Raw genomic sequence first — 20,708 nt, 5'->3', positions numbered from 1 at the left:
ATTCTGTATGTATCAAACTCTGGTGCACTGCAAGATGAATTACAGTACATGAAAATAAACTTATACAGGAATATACATACAGATATACAGTACGATTTAGATTGCAAAGATCAGAAAATACCACAGAGCTTGTAGCCCTTTGATTTTTTACGGATTTTATTCCTGTCTACGGTACGGCAGGGTACGTCTCGTTTTCGGAACGGAAAATAGTTATTTTAAGTGATTATTACGTTAAAGTAAAAATTACAGAAGCACAATAAAAAATGGCGACTTCCATGCAAATTTGTAATTTATCCAATAATTTAGAAGAATTTTTGCAATCCGAAGTATGCATACACAACATTTATTCATTTTGGATTCTTGTAAAGTTCTTATTCTGAAGATGCAACCTTTAACATGAGTTTCTGATTGGAAAATAATTTTCTACACAGAAACTTGAGAAAGTCAATGAAAGTAAAAACCTGAAAATTATTTGAAAACAAATCTGTTATACTTTAATAAAGTCTATGGCCATAGTGGGTAGGCCTTGTATATCGCTTAACTAGTGCATGATACATAAAGAGATTGAATTAGTCTCATAAATAAGGTATTATATGGTTCTGTGGGAGAAGCAGTGGGACATGGAGTTTAACCCTTCAAAATGCCAAGTCATCCATATCACCAAAAATAAGACCATAATTAAACACAAATATATGCTCCATGGCCAAATCCTAGAGTCTGTTACAAATGCTAAATATCTCGGACTAGATCTATCTGCTGACCTTAAATTTAATACACATATATCTCGAATAACTTCCAATGCAAACAGATCCCTTGGCTTTATTAAAAGAAATGTCATCACTAAAAATGAGAAAGTAAAAGAACTAGCATACAAGTCCCTGGTCCGCCCACAGGTTGAATATGCCTCATCTATTTGGTCTCCTTATACTAAAACCAATATTGACAAAGTTGAGATGATCCAGAGACGTGCAATAAGATGGGTTAAAAGGGGTTACTCCCCTCACTCTAGTGTCACAGCCATGCAGGAAGAACTGGGCTGGCGATCCCTTGAACATCGCAGACTGGACTGTAGACTGATAATGTTTTATAAGATATACCACAACCTAGTTGCAATTAATCTCCCAACTTATGTTCAAACCCCACATAGATTAACCAGACATATGCATCCCTTATCCCTACGTCAAATACAGTATCCTCCGACTACCATAAGTACTCTTTCTTCCCTCATAGCATTATACTATGGAATAAACTTCCTAGTAACATTGCCACCCTGCCCAACCTGAGTCAGTTCAAACAGGCAGTGGTGGGTTTGCAGTACTAGTCTTACTCCCAGTGTTTTTAAACTATTTTATCTCTTATCATCTTGCTTCACTATTAACATTTTAACCATGACTAGAATACATTTTCAGTCTCACCTTCCAAGCATGTCAATGTTTGGACTTTTCTTTTTAGCTTTTCTCTTCACCTTTTACTAACAATCCGACGTGCACTAAATTCCTGCCTTTAACACTCGTAAGAGGGGTTGGCAGTATCCAGAGATAGATAGATAGATAAGTTTTTGATAGCAAGCTCGACGAGCTGGCCCGAAGGGCCTGCTCGCAAAGCGAGCTTTACGGTAACACGAGTACCTGCTAAGTGATGGTTTTGAAAACTTTCGTCCCAAGTACTGAATTGGACACTTCACAACTTTTTGAATAACAAGATAACGATAAAGGTCGTTGTACTCTGATTGAAAACGGAAGTGTAGACTGGTGTCATGCGCACTTATATAGGAACCATTATAGAAATGGGGAACCAGAATAAACGGAAGCAGCGTATAAAATACCGAATGACAATTTTAAATGTAAAATAATATGAAATTAGGCAAAACCTATGAACGGGGAAGTCGTTAAAAAAATCCTTTCATTCTTTCCATTTTAAAGGTGTCATTCGATATTACATACACCGCTTCCGTTTTCACTCGGAACACTCTACAATTATGACTAATCAGAAAAGTATAGATTTGTTCCGTTATCGGAATACACCGCCTAATATGAAATTAGGCAAAGCCTATGAACGGGGAAGTTGTTAAAAAATCCTTTCATTCTTTCCGTTTTAAAGGTGTCGTTCGATATTACATACACCGCTTCCGTTTTCACTTGGAACACTCGACGATTATTACTAATCAGAAAAGTTGAGATTTGTTCCATTATTTGGAATACTCCACCTATTATCATTGACATACATTGTAAATGCGATGCCCGACTAGAACTGACACTGAAAATTTCATTGATAGGTATAGAATTCTATATATTTTTTAATTGTTTTTTATTTGATTTTCTTTTAAATATTCACGTGTAGTCTATAGCCAGGCAAGCCAAAGCCCGGGCCCGCTTTGCGGGCCCGGTTTTTGAGTACCCCGTATTATCATTGACATACATTGTAAATGGCGCCGCCCCACAAGAATTGACACTAAAAATTTCATTGATAGGCAGTGATTTTCCTACTTATATAACAGACTCCGAAAAAAAGGCCTCTTCCCAATTGAAATTTTCTTTAAAATCATGCAGTTTTCCCAAAAATCTGAACTTAAACCAGCTTTTTAACTTCCCAAATCAGCAATTTTAGCGATAATTTTTCCCAAAATCAAGAGGCTTGGGCCTCTTCCCAATTAAGTGAGAAAAATCACTGATAGGTATAGAATTCTATATATTTTTTAATTGTTTTTTATTTGATTTTCTTTTAAATATTCACGTGTAGTCTATAGCGGGGCAAGCCAAAGCCCGGACCTGCTTCTTGGGCCCGGTCTTTGACTTCCCGTAAAAATGTACGATTATTTTAAACTATCTTAAGGTAAAAAAAATCGAGTTTAAGATGGCACAAGGTGTTCACTAGCCATGAAATCTCGAGGGTCAATTTGACTAATTATTTCTTTCTACAAGGACAAATCCCAATGATTTTAACAAAATTTGATCCTCCTGTTAAAATTTTTAGGGTCAAATAAGGCTTTTTGGAAATTAGAAGGGTCAAAGAGTCATTGCAAGGCTCAAACAACACTCTGATGGCATCTTCAAACATTTGAGCACCATAACAGTGAAGAAGCCCTTACTTTAAATATTTTAGAATTTGTTATTCAATCTTTTTATTTTTGTGTCGCCTCTACGTAAATAAAGGGATCACCTCTCCGTCGTCTGTCTATCCGTCTGTCCGTCACAAATCTTGTCTGAACTACTCCTCATAAACTACTGGTGCAATTTCATCCAAAGTTTACAGGAATGATCAGTACCAAGTCTAGTTGTTCATATTGTCAGCATTTTCCGGTTCAATGATTTTTGGCAGAGTTATGGCCCTTTAATAATTTTTAATTTTAAAGTTTGTCCAGACTACTTCTCTTATACCACTAAAGCAATTTCAATGAAACTTTACAGGATTGATCTGTAGCTCAAGTCCTTGCGCATATTGCAAGGGTTTTCCGGTTGAATGATTTTTTGGCCGAGTTATGGCCTTTTGATAAAAAAAGGTGTATTTTTCTGTGTGTTGCCAGATACACAAAAGCTTGTCCGGACTACTCCTCATAAACTACTGGTGCAATTTTATCTAAACTTTACAGGAATGATCAGTACCAAGGGTAGTTGTGCATATTATCAGCATTTTCCGGTTCAATGATTTTTGTCAGAGTTATGGCCCTTTAATAATTTTTATAATTTTTATTTTTAAAGTTTGTCCGGACTACTTCTCTTATACCACTAAAGCAGTTTCAATGAAACTTTACAGGATTGATCTGTAGCTCAAGTCCTTGTGTATATTGCACGTGTTTTCCAGTTGAATGATTTTTGGCCGAGTTATGGCCCTTTGATAAAAAGGTGTTTTTTCTTTGTGTTGCCAGATACGCAAAAGCTTGTCCGGACTACTCCTCATAAACTACTGGTGCAATTTTATCCAAACTTTACAGGAATGATCAGTACCAAGTCTTGTTGTGCACTGTCCGTCTGTCACAAACTTTGTCTCCCAACATGAAATTGGCCATCATGAGGCGACACCTGGATAACTGATAGCTCTTGTGTAACTTTCAATTGGGAATTTTTTCCTGTGGATTGGGAAAATAATACACCATTTTCAGTTGGGAATATTACCAAATATCGGCCATAAAATAAGCCAAAAATAATCCCTGGAATACCTAGCCTATTATCATTGAGTTACATTGTCCAACTAGAACTGACAATGAAAATTTCATTGATATTTATATTCTTTAATTGTTTTTAATTTTATAATTTCCTTTTAAATATACATGTGTAGTCTATAGCTGGCAAGCCAAAGCCAGGGCCCACTTTGCAGTCTCAGCCTTTGACTTCCACGTATGCACAGGGAAGTTGGTGAAAATAATCATTCATTTTTATATTCCATTTTAAAACTGCCATTTGGTATTTTATGCACTACTAATGCTTCTGTTTATTCTAGTTACCTGTCCTTTTATGGTTCCTATAATAGTGTGCAAGAGACTAGTCTACACATCTGTTTTCAATCAGAAATCCTCAGCTTTTATCCTTATCTTGTATGCTGAAAAGTTGTGATTGGCCTATTTCCCATAATTATGCAGTACTTCTCGTAAAAGTTTTCAAAACCATCACTATGTAGCAGGTACTCGCATAAATGTAAAGCTTGCTTTCAAGCTGTCTAAATAAAAAATGTACATAAAATTTTATTAAAAAAATTGCATTATTAAATTAAATCACTTTTTTCCACTTCTATTTACAGTACAGTGCATGTATGTTTTGCCAGGGTTTTTATGGTAAAAGTTTTGGGCAGCCTGTGTGTAGCACATGTCACTTGTTTTTGTTCTCATCGGACATCAACAGAGATGAAGGTGAAGAGGATATCTACACTGAGGTATTGATTTATGTATTGAGGAAAATGTTGATTTAGGTATTGATTTATGTATTGAGGAAAATGTTGATTTAGGTATTGATTTATGTATTGAGGAAAATGTTGATTTAGGTATTGATTTATGTATTGAGGAAAATGTTGATTTAGGTATTGATTTATGTATTGAGGGAAATGTTGATTTAGGTATTGATTTATGTATTGAGGAAAATGTTGATTTAGGTATTGATTTATGTATTGAGGAAAATGTTGATTTAGGTATTGATTTATGTATTGAGGAAAATGTTGATTTAGGTATTGATTTATGTATTGAGGAAAATGTTAACTGAGGTTTGGTCTGTTAATTGATTCATGTTTTAAGTAAAATGAAAACTGAAGTAATAAAAATCCGTATTTTTATGGTTCGACAAAAATGTAAACTGAGTTATTGATATACCATTGGAAGCTCTGGTATTGATATGTGTTTGGACGAGAATGAATCATTTCATAAATATTGGGGCCAATTTAGGCCATGATCCCCAAAAATACATAGAATTCTCATACCTATTTCTTGGCCCCATTCCCCTCTTAGGTGATTAGTGCCCTGTAAGGTGTCATACATGTAGTCTTGATCAAAATGTATTTCTACTTTCTACTATAGAGAAAATCTGTATTTACTATAAAACTGGTACTCATTTACTGTTACATCTAAATCAGTCATACTAAAGTAAAGCAGTGGTTTTGTAAATTTATGTGATCAGAAATTTTATAATGATTGATATGCTTTTCATGATTGATAATTACTGTGTAAATTTAAATTATTTCAAACAGGAATAAATAGTAATTAGACTTCTATAAAATAAAAGTAAAAGTACAATGTATCATGTAACTGATTATTTGTGGGTAAGCAATTGAAACTTATACATGTATGTATTGCTATTGTGTAATGATTTATGTTAATTAACTATTAGAAAGCGGATTCCGGAGACAGTGGTAATGAGGAGCCAGAAATGGCGCAAGATTTCTGTGATCACAATCCCCTCCCAACCAGTTCAACGCCTGTGCGAGCCTCGCAAGTGTCACACAAGATGGACAAGTTAGCTGAAAGGATTGGTATGCTGACGTTACCGCGGGAAAGAGATCATGTGCCCGAGGGACTGGTGGACTCTTTACCACCTGAAGGTAGCAGCCATGTTATCTAGACCTGTCATTTATAGAAATAATATCAAAGTATCATTGACCATTGAAATCAATTGTTGATGGATTATCAATGACTCTCATTTTAACACATTGAAATATGGCCATAATGATTAATCATAAATGACTTTGTTTTTAAAAAGCCAAATATATAGAATTCAAGAAATTTCTCCTGAGACAATCAATGATAGCAATTGTGTAGTTACAAATAAGAATGATATCAAAATAATTATATACCCTGATATTGGTTGTTTTTCATGTAATATAACTATTATGTATTTTCTTAAATTACACACATTTAAGTTATATATATAACATTTTCATGCTGTCATTTCACTGATACTTTTTATTAGAAATACTGCGTACAGAATTTACAAACGTGCACTATTATAAGAAACTTTAAATTTTCGGAAGATTGAACTATCATGGTATTGTTTTTTTTACAGTTTTATTGGTAGTGTTCAAGTATCTGGACGACATTTCATTATGGACAGCAGGAATGGTTTGTCCTAGGTGGCAGCAGCTCTTACAAGGGGAGACAAATGATTCAAAATGGCGGGAATTTACAAAACTTAGATGGCCACTTTTTAATCCACATTATAAAGTAAAGAAATGGAAAACCATTTATACAAAATTGTAAGTGAAAGAAAAAGATGAGAAAATTGTCTTTAAATAGGATGTATGCATAAGCCTTGTTCTTTTTGTGATTTTATATTTTATGGATTATCTACAATATTTTGTTGCATGTCTTATTAAGAGTCTTGATTTGTCTGATCTTTAGCATATTAGATATATTTTGAACACTAGAACATTTAGGTAAAGTACATGTTTTATGGCACTGTGACATTGATATGTTGTTTTAGGTTACGGTCATGTATCATTGTGCTGCAACATTGATATAATGTTGTTTTACTCTTTTATAGGTTGGAAAGCTCACCTTGTAGACACTGTCTGGAAAGCATGATGTTACAGGTAAAATATTTTCTCTTCTTTATAGATCAATTGTCCTGCTACATTTTAATCCTTTTATGAATTCTTGTTACTTTATGCATTATATTTTTTGATCCACCTGTGATTGACATAATTTTTGGTCTTTAGTTTACAGTCTGTCACCATGTTTTCAATTTGAACCTTGACTGTAAGAAGGTTGGACCAAAAAGAATCACCATATATTTTAAAACATTCAGCTTTTTTCAGATGAAAATACACATTGACTTGCAAAAATGGGATTTCTTCATGAAAAGTAATATATGTCATTCATGTTAAAATAATTGGGTGAAAAGAATCAAATTATATGCAAATTTTCAAGATAGAATTAGAAATACAACAGTTCTGTTAGTTGGGAAAAGGCCTATATATAAAATCAAAATAAGAACTGACATGCAGACCATGAATCAAAATGCATGTAACTACTGACTGAATAGTGAATAGTGCAGACCATGATCAGATGTTCTGGTCAATCCTGGTCTGCACTGTTCAAATGGGTAGATTCTGTGGCAGTCAGTACGGACTCTGTAGGGTCAAGATTAAAATAAGATTATTTTAGGGAGAAAAGGGGCAAGATTATCAAGACAGAAAGTCAAATAGTAGTATGTTTTCAGAGTACACCACCTATAGAAGAGAATTCATGGAGACATAGGCGACTAAGGAGTGAACTTAAAACCCTCAAGTCTGATCCTCCAGAAGGTATACGAGCTGAACCTCTTGACCGGCACTGTTGCCACTGGCAGGCTTCTATCACAGGACCACAAGGGAGTCCGTATGAGGGTGGCTTGTTCCTGTTGTATTTACAAATTCCAGACAGGTTTGTGATACATCTGATCAATTATTTTTAGCTCGATTAATAGGGAGAGCTAGTGATCTTATTACAGCATCAACATCACTTCGATAAGTTTTTGCATGCAAATTGGCATCTCCAAAACCAGTGTAGAGAATGGGTTGAAACTTTCACACACTTATTTGAGAGTCTAATGGGAGATCACTGTTAAAGGTCCATAACTCTAACATGCATTTTGATAGAATTATGAGCCTTTTTGAACTTAATTTTCAATATCAGGGTTCTAGTTTTACTATCAAGCATTGAGAATAGTTGAGCACACAGTACTCCTGACAGCTCTTATTATAGTATAAATAAATTCTGACAAAGCATTATAAAGGTTTGAGGGATGATTTAATTAATTTTTCTTTTAAAGTTATCTGATGTTGTTATTATTGTTTATGACCTTTGTCCAAGTTTGTTATTGAAATTTATAAAAGATAAAATAATGGGTTTTTAGCTCGAATATTTGATAAGAATAAGTAGAGCAATCCTGGTCACCTGAGCGTTGGTGTAACCACTTATGTTAAAGTTTTTGTAACACCTAAAATATTTTAAAAGTCCATTGACATATGGTTTTGAAACTTTGCACACTTGTTCACCCTCATGACTCAACTTGTAGACAGGAGGAGGTAACTCTATCAAGCATTTTGACAGAATTATGCCCCTTTTACGACTTAGAATTTACGTTACAGTTTTTGTAACACCTCAATTATTTTCAAAGTCCATTGATATATGGCTTTGAAACTTTGCACACTTGTTCACCATCACGCCCCCAATGTTTACAAAGGAGTAGATAACTCTTTTAAGCATTTTGACAGAATTATGTAAATTTTTTGACTTAGAATACGTAAAAGTTTTTCAAACACCTCAAATATTTCCATCTGAAGACAAGTGGAGGTAACTATCAAGCATTTTGACAAAAATGCCCTTTTTTCGACTTAAAATTAACATTAAAGTTGCATACCACTTCAGATATTTTCATATTCCATTGACATATGGCTTTGAAAGAAGTTGAAGGCCTATAACTGTAACATTGATTTAAAGAAAAATGTCGCCCTTTTATTAACTTAGAAAAATTTTACATTATCAAGGCTCTATGACTATCAATCGCTTAGAATAATCAAGCCTGCTGTCCTATCGACAGCTCTTGTTTGTAATAACTTGAAGGGTATAAAGCTATATCTAATGAATTTTTTGGGGGCTTAATGAGCCTTTGAAGATATTTTTGTTTATTTGAAAAGGTTGATATATTTGTAATATATATTGTAACCTAATTACATAGATAATGTGTTCATACATGACATATATATGTTTTTATTCCAGTGTTGGCGGGGGGAGAGGGGAATGTTGGAGGTGGTGATTTTTTAGCTCACCTGAGCATGCTCAGGGTGAGCTTTTAGGATCAATGATTGTCCGTCGTCCGTTCACATTTAGTTGTTAACTCTCTAGCGGTCACATTTTTGCCTCAATCATCATCAAACTTGGTCAGGATGCTTATCTAGGTGATAGCTCGGATGAGATCGAACATGGGTCATTTCGGATGAAAAAGGTCACCGGAGCTAAAAATAGAAAAACCTTGTAAACGCTCTAGCGGTCACATTTTTGCATCAATCATCATCAAACTTGGTCAGGATGCTTATCTAGTTGATAGCTCGGATGAGTTCGAACATGGGTCATCTCGGATGAAAAAGTAGGTCACCGGAGCTAAAAATAGAAAAACCTTGTTAACACTCCAGCGGTCACATTTTTGCATCAATCATCATCAAACTTGGTCAAGATGCTTTTCTAGGTGATAGCTCGGATGAGTTCGAACATGGGTCATCTCGGATGAAAAAGTAGGTCACTGGAGTTAAAAATAGAAAAACCTTGTTAACACTCTAGCGGTCACATTTTTGCATCAATCATCATCAAACTTGGTCAGGATGCTTATCTAGTTGATAGCTCGGATGAGTTAGAACATGGGTCATCTCGGATGAAAAGTAGGTCACCGGAGCTTAAAATAGAAAAACCTTGTTAACACTCTAACAGTCACATTTTTGCATCAATCATAATCAAACTTGATCAAGATGCTTGTCTAGGTGATAGCTCAAATGAGTTCGAACATTGGTCATCTTGGATGAAAAACAAGGTCACAGAAGCTAAAAATGGAAAAACCTTGTTAACACTCTAACAGTCACATTTTTGCATCAATCATCATCAAACTTGATCAAGATGCTTGTCTAGGTGATAGCTCAAATGAGTTCGAACATGGGTCATCTTGGATGAAAAACAAGGTCACAGAAGCTAAAAATGGAAAAACCTTGTTAGCACTCTAGTGGTCACAATTTTGACTCAATTGTCATCAAACTTGGACAGAAAACTTGTCTAGGTCATTGCTGGGAATAAATTGAACATGGGGCATCTCGGATAAAAAACTAGGTTACAGGAGCTAAAAATAGAAAAATCTTGTTAACACTCTTGTGGCTAATGTTGTGATCCAAATATTCTGTTAATTGATCTCAAAGTTTGTTTTGATGATTTCTAAGTCAAGATCGAACATGGGTCATCTTGGATGAAAAACTAGGTCACACTGCCAAAATATGGAAAAACCTTGTTAACATTCTAGTGGTCACATTTTTGACTCAATTATCATCAAACTTTGTCAGGATGCTTGTCTAGGTAATTGCTTGGATGAGTTCGAAATCCCATGTGAAACTAGGTCACCGGAGCTAAAAATAGAAAAATCTTGTTAACACTCTAGTTGCTACTGTTTTGATCCAAGTATCCTGGAAATTGGTCTGAAAGTTTGTTTTGATGATTTCTAGGTCCGCACTGCTCAAATATGGATAATCCTTGTTAACACTGTAGTGGTCACATTTTTGACTCACCTGTCATGAGACTTGGTCAGAATGCTTGTCTAGGTAATTGTTTGGATGAGTTTGATAAGTCAGGTGAGCGATCTAGGGCCATCATGGCCCTCTTGTTTCTTTTTGTATCAGATAGATGTATAAGTTTGTTTTTGTAACAGTTACCATACTGTTTTACTTATTTTAAATTCATTTATTTTCTTTTTATATTACAGTTATCCAATGAGACCCCCAAAGGTTCAGTTTATAACAAAGATATTTCATCCTAACATAAGTCGTCATGGAGATGTGGGCTTAGATTCTATTCACTATAACTGGAGCCTGGCTCTAACTATATCTAAAGTTCTAATAAGTATCCAGTCTTTATTAACAGACCCATATTGTGATGTGTGCATGGAACCAGCTATTGGTTCCTTATACAGTAAAAATAGACAAGAGTTTGATAGAATATCAAGATTATGGACGTGGAAGTACGCAATGCACGATTTTCTCATGCCAATGGAAATAGATCTGAATGGATTATAGCATTAAATGAAACGATGCTGGAGAGGTTGCAATTTTTTATTTGTAAACTGATACAATTGCGAACAAAATCTTTTGAACAATATTTTTAAATGTGCACAAAGTTGTTTTTTATGCCACCACAGCATCTGCGATGCGGTGGCATATAGCGATTCACCTGTGTGTGTGTGTGTGTGTTTGTTTGTTTGTGTGTTATATAGATTATATAGTGAACTTAAAAATCGTCTTGTGAAAAACCACTAGTCCAATTTCAACCAAACTTGGCAGGATTGATCCTTGGGTGAAGGGCTTCCAAAGTTGTTCAAAGAATTTCATTCCATGCAGAAATCTGGTTGCGATGGCAACCAAAAGGAATTATAAGAATAAATTTAAAAAATCTTCTTGTAAAGACCCAAAAGGCTTAGAGCTTAGATATTTTGCATTAGGCATTGTCTGGTAGACCTCTACCAAGATTGTTCAAATTATAGCCCTGGGGTCAAAATCGGCCCCGCCCCAGGGGTCATTGAATTTCACTATATGTACATATAGTAAAAACTTAAAATACCTTCTTGTAAAGACCCAAAGGGCCTAGAGCTTAGATATTTTGCATAAGGCATTGTCTGGTAGACCTCTTCCAAAATTGTTCAAATTATAGCCCTGGGTCAAAATCAGCCCAGCCCCGGGGGTCATTGATTTTCAGTTTATGTACATATAGTAAAAACTTAAAAATACCTTCTTGTAAAGACCCAAAAGGCCTAGAGCTTAGATATTTTGCATAAGACATTTTCTGGTAGACCCTTACCAAGATTGTTCAAATTATAGCCCTAGGGTCAAAATCGGCCCTGCCCAGGGTGTAATTGATTTTCACTATATGTATACATATATATATATGTACTTTAAAAACCTTCTTGTAAAGACCCAAAAGGCCTAGAGCTTAGATATTTTGCATAAGCCTTTGTCTGGTAGACCTCTACCCAGATTGTTCAAATTTTAGCCCTGGGGTCAAAATCGGCCCGCCCCGGGGGTCATTGGTTTTCCTTATATGTACATGTATATAGTAAAATCTTATAGTCAAAACTTTAAAAAAAATTCTTCTAGCAATTGACAAATGCTAGAGGTTAGATATTTTGCATGAAACATTGTGTAGTGAACCTCTAGCAAGATTGTTCAAATTATAGCCCTGGGGTCAAAATTGCCCCCGCCCCGGGGGTCATTGATTTTCAATATATACATATAGTAAAAATAAAGAAATCTTATTGTCTGAAGGTACAAGGCTTCAAAAACTTAAAATACCTTCTTGTAAAGACCCAAAAGGCCTAGAGCTTAGGTATTAATGCGGTGGCATAGCATTTTTCTCAAATGCAATCTTGTTTCAACATATTTTAACCATTAACCTGCTTAATGGTTGTAATGGATTTGCAGTGCTTTAAATTTGGATCAATCTTTTGAAACTTAAGTAAGGGATTTCAATATCAAAAATACTAGAAATTAGCTAAAAATAGTATCAAGGTTAATCAGACTGAACATTAATGCAGGCAGGCCAAGCTCTATAACGATGGTAAAGGTAAATCACCTTTTTTTCAAGTGGAATAAGGGTTAAAAACTGACAAATTTATTAAATTAAATATTTTGCAGTGGTTACAAACATGACCTTTGGTTGCATTTGCTAAATTTCTTTCTACTGGAGTTTAAATATAAATACTATAAATACCGGTACACATTGTATATGAAAATCTTATCTAGGTAAATTAATTAGCAAGGGATTTATCTCTGGAAAATATATACTATCAAATTAATGAGTATGTTCATAAATAGATAGATATGCTAACAAATGAAAAAAATGTTAACAAATTGATTAAAGAAGTGTTAAAAAAATAATAATAAAAAATGCTATAAAATTGATAAATATGCTTATTTTATTTTTTTTGAAATACTAAAAAAATCAATAAATATGGTAAGAAATGGAAAAAAATGCTACGAAATTTAATTACTAAATTGTAACCTCTCTTGTTTTTAAAGGTTGTGCAATTATATATTTGTTAATGACTTAAATTGTTATTGTAGCTTATCTTGCATAATTATGCCCCCATTTCGAAGAAAAGGGGGTATATTGCTTTGCACTTGTCGGTCCGTAGACCAAATGGTTTCCGAGTGATAACTAAAGAACCCTTCGGCCTAGGAACTTCAAACTTGGTATGGTGATTGGTCATGACCAGTAGATGACCCCTATTGATTTTAGGGTCAAGGTGTCAAAGGTCAAGGTCACATTGACCTTGTAAGCAAAAACGGTTTCCGATCAATAACTAATGAACCTTAAGGCCTAGGAACTTCAAACTTGGTATGGTGATTGGGCATGATCAGTAGATGACCCCTATTGAGTTTGGGGTCAAGGGGTCAAAGTTCAAGGTCACATTGACGTTGTAAGAAAAAACGGTTTCCGATCAATAACTAAAGAACCTTAAGGCGTAGGAACTTCAAACTCGGTATGGTGATTGGTCATGATCAGTAGATGATCCCTATTGATTTTGGGGTCAAGGGGTCAAAGGTCAAGGTCACATTGACCTTGTAAGCAAAAACGGTTTCCGATCAATAACTAAAGAACCTTAAGGCCTAGGAACTTCAAACTTGGTATGGTGATTGGTCATGATCAGTAGATGATCCCTATTGATTTTTGGGGTCAAGGGGTCAAAGGTCAAGGTCACATTGACCTCTTGGGTAAAAACGGTTTCTGATCAATAACAAAAGAACCCTTAGGCCTAGGAACTTCAAACTTGGTATGGTGATTGGTCATGACCAGCAGATGAGGCCTATTGATTTTGGGGTTAAGGGGTCAAAGGTCAAGGTCACATTGACCTTGTAGGTAAAAACAATTTCAGATCAATAACGAAAGAACCTTTAGGCCAAGGAACTTCAAACTTTGTATGGTGATTGGTCATGACCAGCAGATGACCCCTATTGATTTTGGGGTTAAGGGTCAAAGGTCAAGGTCACATTGACTTTGTAGGTAAAAACAGTTTCCGATCAATAACGAAAGAACCCTTAGGCCTAAGGACTTCAAACTTTGTATGGTGATTGGTCATGATCAGTAGATGACCCCTATTGATTTTGGGGTCAAGGGGTCAAAGGTCAAGGTTGCATTGACCTCTTAGGTAAAAACGGTTTCCGTTCAATAACTAAAGAACCCTTAGGCCTAGGAACTTCAAACTTGGTATGGTGATTTGTCATGACCAGTAGATGACCCCTATTGATATTGGGGTTAAGGGGTCAAAGGGCAAGGTCACATTGACCTTGTAGGTAAAAATGCTTTCAAATCAATAACTAAAGAACCCTTTGGCCTAGGAACTTCAAACATGGTATGGTGATTGGTCATGACCAGCAGATGACCTATTGATTTTGGGGTCAAGGGGTCAAAGGTCAAGGTCACATTGACCTTGTATGTTAAAACGGTTTCCGATCAATTAACTAAAAACACTTAGGCCTAGGAACTTCAAACTTTGTATGATGAATGGTCGTGACCAGCAGATGACCCCTATTGAGTTTTGGGTCAAGGGGTCAAAGGTTAAGGTCATGACCAGTAGATACTTGATAACCCTTATTAATTGTTTGATCACTGGGTCAGAAGTCATGCATAATAACCTTATCACATGACTTATTGGCTGCTGATAGGGGGCATACATGTTTTACAAACATATCTTGTTAATTATATGTGTTTATCTTTTATTTTATGTTTTAATATCATTTTTCTTCGTTAAAGACATATATTGTTTTATATTTTTCCCCAATTTTGCATTTATGGCAACTTTATATTGTTTTACAATCCATATTTTCTGTCATAGAATAAAGCAGTGATATTATTTAAAAACTTTCTTTGTGTTGGCTACTCAAAATGTTTTTATATGTCAGTCAAAATATTTGTATTGCAACATAGTATAATGATATGGTGGTGTCTGTCTGTGGGCAATCTGTTTCCATACAGTAATTTAGGATAATATCAAAGGTGCTGGTTGCCAAAAGATATTAATATTCAGTTACAATATAACAAAATTTCAATACAACATTTTCTTGTTTTTTTTTATTGTTAGATGTATAACTATCTGATAGGCTGTCAACCAATTCCTATATTCCTATAAAACTCCTATATTTTGGATCGGAATCCTATATTTTGAAAAACCTCCTATTTTTCCTATATTCTCCTATATTTTGAATATTTTTCCTATATTTTTAAAAAAATATATTGCCGAGGAATTCAAAGAGATTTAAATTTTGGTACTGCTTTTGGCCTTTTGTATTTTACAGCTCAGAGAATGTCTATGCCTGCATCAGCATCACATTACTATGCTCAAGGCTGCTGTGCTCCACATAGCCATCTGCATGGTCACCATGAAAAGCAGTGCATCAGTATGTCAACTTTATTTCAGGTGACCATTCAGATGATGGTCATGCATTGCTGTAACTGTCTGCTGATGCTGTGGTTCAAAGCTAATGCAGGCTGTCTAGCATCCCTTAAATTCATAAAAAAAGTGAAAAATTCGAAGAAAATTCCTAAAAATACCCTATTTTTTCACTGAAATTCCTATTTATTTTTATCTTTTGTACTAAACATACCTATAACTTGTAACCCTGTAAACATTACTCAAAGTTGACCATGTTTTGAACATTGTCAAAAATGATTTGGCCATGATTTGCCAACTCAAAATTGATGACATTGAAATGGTTTCGTTTCAAATAAAAGTTACTTTGACTATGTCAGTAACATTGCTATTTCATAATCAAAGCAGTTGTTGATAATCATGTTGACAGTTAACAGCAAAAACACTACCATATCATTGTCCTGAAACTTAAATCATTACCTTAAGAGTCCACTTATTCTGGAATATTAAGACACTGTTTTGCCAACTCCAGATATCTTGAATTTTATGTTTGTTCATTTTATCCAAATTTCTGAAGTGGTCCATTTGTATCATTTCATATTTGAAAATGATCATTAGGAAGCTGTTGTAACACAATCTTAATTAAAAACATGTATAAATAGTTGTCAAAAATTAATGCACAATTTGTTTACTCACAACTCTTTTATTTAAATCTGCATAATATCAAAACAACATTGTAAAGTACTGAATGGGTTAACATAAACTTTGAAAAATTAATTCTTTCCCTCATACTTATTTATTCTTTTCGTATCTTTGTAGGAGAAATTGCTTATTTTGCCACAAAGTTATCAATTTCATTAAGTTCTTGTTCTTTCATTCATATGGTGCAATTTAGGAAAGGCAGACTCATATAATTAATCACACTCAAAATATTTTTGCAGTTCAGTAATATAAAGCTCATTTCCAATTACAATGTACACACATTTTGCAACTATGGGATCTAGATAAACTGCAATTTAATGGTCTGTGTGATGAACTTTTTTGATGTGCAATTCTTTTTGTTGATTATAGATGCTTCCCATTTATTCAAATGACTGTACTAGGGCAAAATTAATGCCTTTCTACTTTTTACCTACTTTTACAAAAAAATTCATTTGTCCATGTTTATGAGTCAAAAGCTGCATTGTGCAAGAATTTCACTGTATAAGAATTCCTTTTAGACACTTGTGGTTATAACATTCCCAAAACATAGGTAGAACATGTTCTTTTTGACATGTTCAGCCATTTTAAAAAATATGGTTTGAATATGATTTGACTATATATGACCATTTCCGCAGGGGAGGCAGTTGACCAGTGAGTCCACACTGGTAGCACCTTTGCTCTATTAATAAACTAGAGCATTATTTTTGATTTACTTTTGTGTCAAATATGCAAAGGTTAGCCCACATCGTGGTCTTTATGGACCTTAGTTTATTAAGTCATAAAATTGCAAATTTTAGCCCTGAAATTTCTATTACGTACCCTAAAATTCCTAATTTTAGCCCCAAAATTTCTGAAATATTACCGTAAAATTCGCCCTAATTTTATGTCGGAAGGTGCTGGACAGCCTGCTAATGGTTTCCTTCACTTATACTGTAGACATTTTATTTCGTAAAAGTAAGAATAAATTACATTTATATAAGCATTGGTAAGTTAAACAATTCAAGTTGAAAACTCCTATTTTTTTGCCTCAAAATGGTCCAAAAATTCCTATATTTCCTGCTAAAATATTCCTATATTCCTCCTTTATTTTGGATAAGACCTGGTTGACAGCAGGAACATATTGCAGATTAAATATCCTTTCGGTAAAAACATAGCAACCAGTATCTTTGCTTATTACTTGTACATGGTCTTGGTTGTATCTGGCAATTATGTGAGAAATGTCCGATCTCCATATTAAACATTGACACATTGGGTGGTGTTAAGGACATTCTTGGACAAGTATATTGTCTTCATCATTCGAAAAAGAGCACTGGATCACGGGCATCGCAAAACTGTCAGTTTATAAACATTAACTCTTGCACAGAGTAAGGCATGGGGGAATCGGCGAACATTTTTGTTTTGCTAAGACTGAAATGAATGATTGTTTGTGATATTTCGCTGTGTATCTGTTGACCCCTGATAAAAATTATATGTACCAGTAGACTATTTAAATATTGAACCAACTTAATGATAATGAAACAGGTTCGCGATTTCCGGCACAAACTGGTGGTAAAAACACTTCAACATTTCATAAAAGAATGAATATCAATGATCAATGGACAAACTATTAAGGGACTCCACTGAGTTTTTTGACATGACGGGACTGGACATAATTTTTTTGAGATTATTACTCCATTTGCTATAGATCTATACTTATAAGGTATTTGCAAAATTTCAATTAAATCATTAGCTCCCTTCGTTTTTCCAGAATAATTATTATGATAGTGAAAAATGACCCAAAATTGAAAAGCGTTAAAACGCTTTTCACTCAAATCGAACTGAGAATAGCACACACATAAGATTTTCAATGTATTTCTTGTAAATTTCTTGGTTATATTTGATTTATATTTCTGTTTTTAGTGCTCATGTTTATCTATGTGAAAAATTAAAATTTTATGTTTTTAGGCTTATAAGTGTAGTTCCTTTAAATGTTGGACTATATTTGTATATGGTATTAAGAAAGAAACATGTTTGTAATGACACTGTTTTGTTTGATAACCCAAACATCACTGTAAAGACAACTTTAAAAGACGTTTTCGGGAGTTTCATATAATTTTCATATATTAATTCTGCCTATATATCTTTATGAAAACTCCTAAAAACGTCCTATAATAATACGCACAAAGTCAGATGTTAAAAGTTCATGCTTCAATGGGCACAATGCGAGATGGCATGTCATTCGCAGTTTTGCACCAAAAGCACTGCATTATCCCGACATTGCGGAGGGAAAAGGAAGGTAAAAACTTCGGTTAATTTACCCTGATATCGCCACACTTCAATATGTTTGTATTGGTGCTGGTTTCAGAAAATTGGACGTGGACGTGCTTAATATGTCTGAATACATGTATATTATAAACTAAACAATGCTTTTAAATATTTCAAATAATAAATTTGATATTTTATTGATTCAACTTTAATATCAAGCATGTAAATGACGTCATTGAAAATTATTTCTAGTGGTTTATTTGCCAACTGGTCCCTGACCGCCGCCTGGGTGATGATCACCACCTCCTGGTGCAGGCCCAAACCCGTGGCCACACCTGCATGTACCGTCAACACAATGGAAGTCGCGGTCACAGAAATTGTTACTTCCGGGAGCTGAGTTATGGCAGTCGGTCGGTGACAAACAAGAATGTTGTGTTGCTGATACAGAGAAAAATAAGCATTAATGACGTAATTATTATGAAGCTATGAGGAAATATAATCCCTTTTTCCTTAAGAATTGAAGAAGTATTATTTATTTTCCTCAATCTTTGAAGAAAAGTTCGGAAAACAAAGGATCTCCATAATTCATTAATCTTTAATCTTGAGGCAATATTTTCACATACTTTAAGTTTTGAGATCGCGTTCATTTTCATTCATTTAAGAAATATCATAACATTTTTGAAGAAAAAAGAAGCAAACACATTAAGTATTCAACGCAAATAATCGCGTTTCCGTACAATTTCAAAATTTCCTCATAATATGCATAAATTTTTAAGATTTTAGTTTTAATATAATCATCATTGTCTGAGATTTGATGAAAAACAGTCACATTGATTATAAACTCATGAAAATAAACATAATAAATTACTTTGCATGCAGCTACAGATTCTATTATCACATGTAAGCACATAGTCACGTTCCGGACAGGTCACATGACTACAGTCGGAAGTCACCTGACAATCTTCGGAGACTGAAAATAGTAACAAAAATTTAACATTTTATTGCTTTAAAGCATCTCTAAAAAGTCGTTCTCGGGGTTATCCAAATGCAAGATTCTGTATCATGAACTTTTTTCTGAGATAAATGTAGAATTAAAAATTTTCGAAACTTGTATAATGTCCCATATTATCAATCGTTTTAAAAATCTATTTTTGAAATGTTAATATTCTAAAATGGTGTAGGTAACAATTTTGTTCAAAGTTTTTGAGGACAAAAAAGACCTGGCCTGACCTAACAAGTGTCATTAAATTTATTTTGAAAATCACTTACTTGCTACACCGACCAACACAGCGCAGACGACAATTTTCACAGTTGTGGAATACATGTTGCTGGAATGGGAAATTATGAATTGACTAACAGTGGAGTAAAATCTCTTTATATATGCAATATTATCATTAAAACATGAGACGGCGTGGGCGCTGTCTTCATGTTTTTCAGCATCTACTTGTGACGGCTTTCTATAAATGGACGATGTTAAAAATGGACGATTCATAAATGGACAACAACGTGTACCAAACGCATGCTGTAACGTGAGCGTCCCATATTGCCTACTCCCATAATCATATGCTCGATAAGTGAAAGAAACGCACTGGGTGCACCTTTTTTCTCATCTCTTATCTTTATTGTAGAAATAGATGTTATTGTCTCCGTCTTGATATACTCAGTCTGTGACAAAAGATTGAACGACCTTTCACAAAACGCGTACTTAAGTTTATAATGACACAACATTTCGTTTGATAAATTAATTTGAAAATAAGATACTCTGGGAAATAGATTGCTCGATATTATTATAGTTTGGGACATGCTAGACTTACTAGAACTGCGACATTGGGTAAAACTTAGTTTCTTAGAGTATTTTATTTTTTCACACAAGGAAACTTACAGCACGAAAGCATATTAATAGTGCACTACATATTACCAACACTCAAATTAGTTGCCAGAAAGCTCTTAATATGAAAGTCACTATTTTGTGAAATTGCGGAATTAAAGGTTCAACACTTTGATGATCAATTATTTGTAATAATTAAAAAAAATCTTATAAATAATTCATGAAGAAAAAAAAATCATAGAACAATATTTTTCATTTTATTTGATTTATTGTTCACAAGCCAAGTTATTTTTCATTCTTTTCGACACAGGTTCAAGTTTAAGAAATAGCTCATTATATAAATACAGACATTGTCAGCATAT

At 34.2% G+C, this 20,708-nt stretch overlaps 2 protein-coding genes across 2 annotated transcripts; one reads left to right on the top strand and one right to left on the bottom strand.

Moving 5' to 3' along the window:
• Window positions 1–262: 262 nt before the first annotated feature.
• Window positions 263–11,253, top strand: LOC132727783 (uncharacterized). The gene is made up of 7 exons (XM_060713366.1): window positions 263–326; window positions 4,735–4,866; window positions 5,811–6,021; window positions 6,483–6,672; window positions 6,960–7,008; window positions 7,638–7,840; window positions 10,917–11,253. The coding sequence occupies exons 1-7, from the start codon at window positions 264–266 to the stop codon at window positions 11,224–11,226; spliced, it is 1,158 nt and encodes a 385-aa protein (XP_060569349.1). The 5' UTR covers window position 263; the 3' UTR covers window positions 11,227–11,253.
• Window positions 11,254–18,774: 7,521 nt separating this feature from the next.
• On the bottom strand, window positions 18,775–19,879 carry LOC132727782 (serine protease inhibitor Cvsi-1-like). The gene is made up of 3 exons (XM_060713364.1): window positions 19,788–19,879; window positions 19,387–19,488; window positions 18,775–18,956 (listed from the first exon to the last, which is right to left on the bottom strand). Exons 1-3 carry the CDS (start codon window positions 19,840–19,842, stop codon window positions 18,775–18,777), a joined length of 339 nt encoding a protein of 112 aa, XP_060569347.1. The 5' UTR covers window positions 19,843–19,879.
• Window positions 19,880–20,708: the final 829 nt, after the last annotated feature.

Source organism: Ruditapes philippinarum, unplaced genomic scaffold, assembly GCF_026571515.1.
Source record: "Ruditapes philippinarum isolate M1 unplaced genomic scaffold, ASM2657151v2 ctg5320_1_1_1_1, whole genome shotgun sequence".
In the NCBI taxonomy this organism is placed as follows: Eukaryota; Metazoa; Mollusca; class Bivalvia; order Venerida; family Veneridae; genus Ruditapes; species Ruditapes philippinarum.
This window is presented reverse-complemented; position numbering and strand designations above follow the sequence as displayed.